The sequence below is a fragment of the Arachis hypogaea genome, chromosome 13, assembly GCF_003086295.3.
Source record: "Arachis hypogaea cultivar Tifrunner chromosome 13, arahy.Tifrunner.gnm2.J5K5, whole genome shotgun sequence".
In the NCBI taxonomy this organism is placed as follows: domain Eukaryota; kingdom Viridiplantae; phylum Streptophyta; class Magnoliopsida; order Fabales; family Fabaceae; genus Arachis; species Arachis hypogaea.
In genome coordinates this window covers 20,048,848-20,056,503 of record NC_092048.1, presented here as the reverse complement: position 1 = coordinate 20,056,503, position 7,656 = coordinate 20,048,848, and the positions used below count along the sequence as shown (strand labels likewise).

General features: G+C 42.4%; 1 protein-coding gene across 1 annotated transcript; it reads right to left on the bottom strand.

The window, feature by feature from the left end:
• Positions 1-2,573: 2,573 nt before the first annotated feature.
• LOC140177474 (uncharacterized) lies at positions 2,574-7,409 on the bottom strand. Its single transcript, XM_072210586.1, has 4 exons — positions 6,558-7,409; positions 4,530-6,323; positions 3,757-4,041; positions 2,574-3,467 (listed from the first exon to the last, which is right to left on the bottom strand). The coding sequence occupies exons 1-4, from the start codon at positions 7,407-7,409 to the stop codon at positions 2,574-2,576; spliced, it is 3,825 nt and encodes a 1,274-aa protein (XP_072066687.1).
• Positions 7,410-7,656: the final 247 nt, after the last annotated feature.

Below are 7,656 nucleotides of genomic sequence, written 5' to 3'. Positions count from 1 at the left end.
GGGGGGATTGACTGGTCCTATGACTGGGTTAATGAGGATGTTAAGGGTCGTGTATCTCTGTTTCGGGATGATGCGGCTGTAAGGGAGATTGATGTTGGCAGAATCATTAGGCCTGGGTCTGGGGTTCACGTCGAGTTGCTGCCATGTAGCAGTGAGGATAGGGTTTACCATAGGGGGCAGGGATTTGAGTATTTTTATATGCATAGTTGTGTGTTGGAAGAACTGAGGGTGAGGCTGCCATTTACAGAGTTTGAATGTCAAGTTTTGAAGCAGCTAAATTGTGCTCCTTCACAATTGCACCCTAATGGTTGGGCATTTTTGCGTTGTTTTGAAATATTGATGGAATTTCTTGAGGAAGATCCTTCTGTGGATTTGTTTTTCTCTTTATTCCAGGCCAAAGGAGTTTGGAAGGGGGGTTGGGTTAATTTAAACAGTACGCCTGGTTTTGGTATCTTTAAATTGTATAAGTCTTCCTTCAAGGACTTTAAAGAGATGTATGTTAAGGTGAGAAATATTGAAAAAGAGTTTCTGTTTTATATAGATGAGTTTTTGGCTGAGAGGTTTCCACTTAGGTGGTGCTCGGAACCTCAGAATATACTCGGGGCCGAGGTCATAACCCTGAGAAATGTGTGTATTATAGAATTTTTGGTGGAACAAATTGATCGAAAAGATTTGATCTCGATGTTTGAACTGTTGAAGTGGGAGGAGAATAGGGCTGCTGTGGTAGATTATATGGGTGAGTTGTGTTTATGTGTGAATGAGTTATTTTGTGTACTTTTGAGCTTTATTGAGTTGCTGTTTTGTTTGTTTGGATCTACAGGTGGTAAATATCATGGGGTGTCAGCTGCTTCACTGAGGTCTCGTTTTAAGAGTAAGAACCTGGAGAAGGAGGTGTCGTCTTCCAATCGTGAAAAAGGTGGTGGAGCTGGGGAGGTTAATCAACCTCGTCAGGGGCGGAGGAAGGTGATTGCTAAGAAAAGAAAATCGAGTATGGTTGATTTGTCCGAGGATACTAGCGACCGAGAACAAAAGGTTTCTCTGGAGGAGATTCAAGCTTTTGTTGGGAATCAGAAAAAGCTGCATGAGATGACCGAGCATAGTGAGGGATTGACTATGTGGGGGAAGGAGTATCCTTACATGGCTGTTGTCGATGAGCATTGTCAGTCTGAAGCTGACGTGTCATTAGCTAATGAGGTTGGAGAGGTGGCTGTTGGTCAGTATATGCAGGTGAGGTCGTTTTTTATTATGTTATGATTGTTTATGTTTATTGGGATTTTTGATGATATATATATTGTTTGTGTTTTTGTAGGTGGTTGGTTTGAGGTTAGCTAGTTTAGGTCGTAGTCAGGAGTTGAAGCACAAGAAGGTGTTGGTGGAGGACAAGGAGGTTTTGTTGTTGAAAGAGGAGTTGAGTAAGTCTAAGGGTTCTGTTTCAGATCTTCAGAACAAGTTGGCTGAAACTGAAAAGCAATTGAAGGAGACAAAAGAGAACTATGCCAATGATGTGGAAGATTTAAAGAAGAAGGAAGCGAACCTGGCGAGCATGGAAGCTCGGCTGATTGAGGTGACTGCTAAGCTTAAGGAGATGGAAAAGAAGAAGAGTGATGAGATCTTAGATTTGTTTGTTGAAGGTTTTGAGAGGGCGTCTTTGCAAGCGAAGTTTCTTTTGCCTGATGCTGATCTTTCTGAGCTGGACCCTGGGAAGATTGTCCGAGATGGCAAAATGGTTGAAGATGATGGCGTTGCCGAGGATGAGGCAGAGAATGTTTAATGTGTTTATTGTAATTTTGGTTTTTATGTGTAGTTTTGTTTATGCTTGACTGCTTTTTGAAAAACTGATGGGTGAGTGCTATTTTGTAGTTGGTGAACAATTTGATAGCTATTTTGTAGCTTGTTAATAGAGTTTGTTTGAGTTGTTGTTAATTTGTGGCCGATTTGGATTTTAAATGTTTCATAGGCCGCTGCATAATTGGAGGGAATTTTCTGTTAAGAATATTCCTGATTGCCGATTTATTCTCGGATTGAAATTAGTGGAGGATATTTGTTATTTTGTTTGAAATGATAGATGAAACTATATGTGTGATTGTTATTGCAAAAGAAAACATTGCAGTAATGTATTGAGAAAACTGTTATTAAGGGGAATGAAGTAAATCATAGACTAGTATTGGTAATCCTTTGGATACAAAGGTTCAGGTAGGCAAGCCTCGTTAAAACCTCTCCAAGCAAAACCCATTGGGGATAAAATCTTGGTAGTAGGAAAAAGAGTACTAGCCTGTCCCTGAATTTTAACTATAGAATTTCTTTAAGGAGGCTACATTCCAAGTGTTGGGTAGGACTGTACCAGTTAGAGTTTCGAGTTTATATGCTCCATTGCCGAGGACTTGTGTGACTCGATATGGGCCCTCCCAGTTTGCGGCGAGCTTGCCATGGGAAGGTGGTCGTCGGGCGAGTTCTGTCTTTCGAACGACCAAATCTCCTTTGTTGAATGTTCGGCTTTTTACCGATTTATTGTAGTGCCGAGCTATTGTTTGTTGTGCGGCACGTTGCCTTAGTGTTGCTATATCTTGGACTTCTTAAATGATATCCAGTTCGGTGCGCCGGGCTTCATTGTGGTCGACGAGCTGTGTTCTAATTGAGCTTTGGGAGATTTCTAGTGGTATCATTGCTTCAAAACCATAGACAAGTCGGAATGGTGTCTCTTTTGTTGATGATTGGGGGGTTGTGTTGTAACCCCATAGGACTTCAGGTATGAGGTCGGCCCATAGTCCTTTTGCGTCATCCAGCTTCTTCTTAAGTGCATGCAAAATTACTTTGTTTGCCGTTTCTGCTAGTCCGTTCGTCTGAGGATGTTCGACAGAAGCGAAATGCTGTTTGACTTTGAGATTCTGTAAAAAAGATTGGAACTTTTGATCGACAAACTGGCAACCATTGTCAGTTATGATATGATGAGGAATACCAAAATGGCAAATAATGTTTTTCCAAACAAAGGATATCATTTGTTGTGATGTTATTTTAGCTAACGGTTGAGCTTCGATCCATTTTGAAAAGTAGTCAATGGCGACTATTAGAAATTTTACCTGGCCCGGCGCCGTAGGGAACGGGCCGAGGATGTCTAGTCCCCATTGGTGGAAAGGCCATGTGACGTCGTTGTGATGCATATCCTCAGCTGGAATGTGGATGGTAGGGGCGTGCTTCTGGCAATTTATACAGGCCCTGACCTTGTTTTCACTGTCTTGCTTTAGTGATGGCCAGAAGAAACCAGCGCGGAGGATTTTGGATGAAAGGCTCCGAGCTCCTGTATGTGTTCCGCAGATCCCCTCATGTGCTTCTGACAGTGCTATTTCTGCTTCGGATCTGCTAAGACATTTGAGTAAAGGACGAGTATATCCTCGTCTGTATAAAGGCTCCGTTAAGTAACGTAAAGAAGGTGGCTTGTCTTCGGAACCTTTTGACATTTCAGACGGTCTCTGGAATGTGCGGTGTTTGTAGATAGGTTATGAAATCTGTTCGCCAATCACTTTCCTGAGTAACACTTAGCACTTTTGTTAGGTCAATGCTAGGAGAGTTTATAGTAAATTGATGCAATGTAGATATCTTGGATTGAGTACTGCCGAGCTTAGATAAAATATCAGCTCTTTGATTTTGTTCTCTTGGAATGTGTTGTATTTCAAATTCTTTAAATTGTGAAATTAAATTTTTTACTAATAATAAATATTTGGATAGAATGGGGTCTGTTACTTGAAACTGGTCGTTTACCTGTTGAACAACCAACAAGGAGTCACAATATACTTTGATTGTGTATATTTGAAATTCTAGACAAAGCTGAAGTCTTGCGACCAGGGCTTCATACTCGGATTGGTTATTGCTGGCCTTAAAAGATAGGTGTAAGGAGTGCTCGAGTACAGTACCATCTTCGGCTTCGAGTCGTATTCCAGCTCCACATCCTTCTTTGTTGGATGAGCCATCTATGTATAGAGTCCATTGTTTTGTGTGGTCCTCCTCCGATGGTATCGTAAGTTCTGCAATAAAGTCGGCTAAGAACTGTGATTTATTGCCCCTTTGGATTGATATCTGATGTCGAACTCGGACAGTTCGATCGACCACTTTATGAGTCTTCCTGCAATGTCTGGCTTGTGTAGTACTTGTCGTAGTGGGTGGTCTGTCTTGACATTGATGACATGACTTTGAAAATAAGGTCGGAGTCTTCGTGCTGAGAAGACTAATGCTAAGGCCAGCTTCTCTATTCTCGGATAATTAAGCTCGGCATTGTGGAGTGTTTTGCTGACGAAGTAGACCGGTTGCTGAATTTTGTTTCTTTCTGTGACAAGAGCCGAGCTTATCACCCAATTAGTTACTGAAAGGTATAGAAATAAATGTTCCCCTTGGAGGGGTTTTTGTAGAATCGGCGGTTGCAAGAGATTTGTTTTTAGTGTGTTAAAATCTCTCTCGCAATCGTCGGTCCATTGAAATTTGTTTTTCTTTTTAATAGTTTGGAAAAAGGGATTAGACTTCAAAGCTAAACAAGGTACAAATCTTGATAAAGCAGCAAGCCTTCCTGTGAGGCGCTGAACTTCTTTGACAGTCTTAGGACTTGTCATTTTCAAAACTGCTCGGCATTTGTCAGGGTTTGCCTCGATGCCTCTGTTTGTTAACAAAAATTCCAAGAACTTACCACCTTGTACACAAAAAGCGCATTTTTCTGGGTTCAGGCGCATGTTGTAGTGGCGTATCTGGGCGAATATTTCTGTTAGGTCGTCAAGATGATTGTTGCCGACTTTTATTTTGGCGACCATATCATTTACATAAACCTCGATGTTTCTACCAATTTGTTTGGCGAAAACTTTATCCATAAGGCGTTGGTAAGTTGCCTCTGCATTCTTTAATCCAAAAGGCATAACCTTATAATAGTAGTTTCCAAAGTCAGTAATAAAAGCTGTTTTACATTGATCGGAGGGGTGCATAAGCATTTGGTTGTACCCTGAATATGCATCCATGAAACTTAAGGTAGCATAACCGGAAGCGTTATCTACCAAAGAGTCTATGGATGGTAGGGGATACGAGTCTTTTGGACATGCTTTGTTTAAATCAGTAAAATCGACGCACATGCGCCACTTACCGTTTTGTTTTCTTACCATAACCACATTGGCGAGCCAGGTGGTAAATCTGATCTCTTCGATGAATTCGACGTTTATTAGTTTTTGTGTCTCCTCCAAAGACGCCTTTCGCTTTTTGTCGCCGAGCTTTCGTTTCTTTTGTTGCACTGACTTTGTAGACGAGTTTATAGCCAGCTTATGGCTGATGATTTGCGGGTCTATGCCGGGCATATCCGAAGGTTTACATGCAAAAAGGTCGGCTTGATCTTGTAGGAAGGTGGTGATGGCTTTTAATTCTTCCTTGCTTATCGACCTACCTACAAAAGTGAATTTGTTAGGGTCGTTGTTGAAATAAACCTTTTGTAAGTCGTCGGAGGGAGTTGGCCTTTCTCGAAAATCGGCTCTTGGGTCTAAGTCGACGATTGCCGAGCTTTTGTTTGTGAGGTCAACACTGTTAACTTGTTGTTTTGAATTATTTTGGAATTTCATGCCGATGTTGTAACACTGCCGGGCGTCCTTATGATCTCCATGGATTGTGATGACATGATCGTCCTGCAAAGGGAACTTAACACACAGGTGAACTGTAGAAACAATGGCGCCAAACTTGTTTAAGAAAGGGCGACCAAGGATAATGTTGTATGGACTGAAGCAATCTACTACTAAAAATTTTATATCACAAGTTTTTGAAAAAGGATGCTCACCCAGTGTAGTTTGTAACCACACTGACCCTATTATTGGGACTCGTTCACCGGAGAAGCCGACCAGGTCTCCCCCTGTTGACTGGAGTATGTTGTTACTGAGCTTCATTTTTTGAAATGTGGAGTAGAACAAGACGTCGGCACTACTTCCGGGATCTAGCAGTACTTTTTTGACCAGTAGGTCTCCCAACTGAAGAGTTATAACAACGGGGTCATCCAAGTTTTGTATACTAGAGATGTAGTCTGCTTGTGTGAATGTGAGCTGCGGGAGTTGTGTTGGATTTTGTGTGTCACTTTGTGGCCCATCTAACGAGCATATTGATCGGAATGACCTCTTTCTCGCCGAGTTTGAGGAGCCTCCACTCGCGTATCCTCCTAAAATATAGTTAATGATTCCTCGTGGTTTTTCGTAATTGTTCGCCGACACCTTCTCTTTTCCTCGGTAGTTGTTCAGATGAGTCTTCGGTCCTGGAAGGTATGGGACGTTTTTGGATGTGACCTCCGATGTACTTATCGAGATGGCCTTACCGAGCTAAGTGTTCCAAGAGGTCCTTTGCTATTACACAGTCATCAGTGGTGTGGCCGTGCTTTCGGTGGAAGGCACAATATTTTGATTTATCTGCGTTCTTAGTGTCTTGATATGTTCCAGCCTTTATTGGTGGTTTGATGAGTTTTGAATGTATAATCTCTTTGATGATGTCCTCTCGCTTAGTGTTAAACTGTGTATAAGAGTCAAAACGAGGGGTTAGTTTAAAATTTTTCTTACTAGTTGGAGTTTTATCGTCGTCTCTGTAGGTTGTTCTATCAGGCTTCCGAGCTTGTCTGAGCTCCTCGATATCGATTTGTCCTTTTGCTTTTTCCCGGAATCGACCAGGGTTTTTGGCTTTGCTATCGCAATGGTTTCTTGGAACTTTCCAGGTCTGAGGCCGCTTTTGAGTGCGTGCAAATGGACTTCTGGGTGGAGATCAGGTATGCTGATGGCTATTTTGGTGAAGCGAGTCATATAGTCTTTCAGGCTTTCGTTCTGCCCCTGCTTAATAGTGTTCAGATAGTCAGAGTCATGCAAATATATTGCGGATCCGGTGAAATGCTCTTCGAACAGCTTGGCTAGTTGTTGAAATCGCGAAACAGAACCTGCAGGCAAAGCACACAACCAATCAAGTGCAGGGCCGTCTAAATAATTTGAAAAACAACGGCATAAAACAGTGTCGGATGCACCGTTAACGATCATTATTGATCGGAACTTCTTGAGAAATTTCTTCGGGTCTCCGAGGCCATCATAAGGTGTGAGGGTTAGTGGTAGAGTGAATCTCTTCGGCAACTCGAAGTTCATCACCTCCTTGGTGAAGGGTCCCACAAGATCATCAGTTCCTTCTTTTTCATCTTCGGGGTGAATTACATCAGCTCGGATAGTCTCCGAGACATGAGAGGGTGAGTGATGCTCATCATCCTCTGGTTGCTGGTGGTGAGCGTCGTTGTGTTCCGTCCGAACATGGTTCAGTTCGGCGATTTGGGCGGCCATTATTTGGTTTTCGTCAGCTATCCGCTGATTGGCCTGCTGTAGCTCGGCTACCATCCGCATGAGTTCGGATAATGAAGGAGGTGGTGCGTCAGCCATGGATATAAATAGAGAAAAATGGGACCAAAAGAGAAAAAATTTATATCTTCGGCCCCACGATGGGCGCCAATTGATCTTGCTTGCGAAATCAAAGTGTTAACCGAGTTATATCCTCGGAGGCTGGGCGTCTAACTCTCGAGTCCGAGCTTTTCCTTCGTATGGTGATGTGAAAGTACGAGCAATGAAGAGGAGGGGAGTGTACCTGCAAAGGCACTCTGAAGCTTAAGTCAGTATCTTATTTTATTTG

Bases quoted from the DNA above. Each gene is read 5' to 3' on its own strand.
- LOC140177474 (XM_072210586.1), bottom strand. From the start codon at position 7,409: ATGGCTGACGCACCACCTCCTTCATTATCCGAACTCATGCGGATGGTA. The intron at 6,324-6,557 runs GTAAGAAAAATT...TGGAACACTTAG, and splicing joins CGACGATAAAACTCCAACTA to CTCGGTAAGGCCATCTCGAT. The intron at 4,042-4,529 runs GTACCTTGTTTA...AATAAATCACAG, and splicing joins TTGCTGCTTTATCAAGATTT to TTCTTAGCCGACTTTATTGC.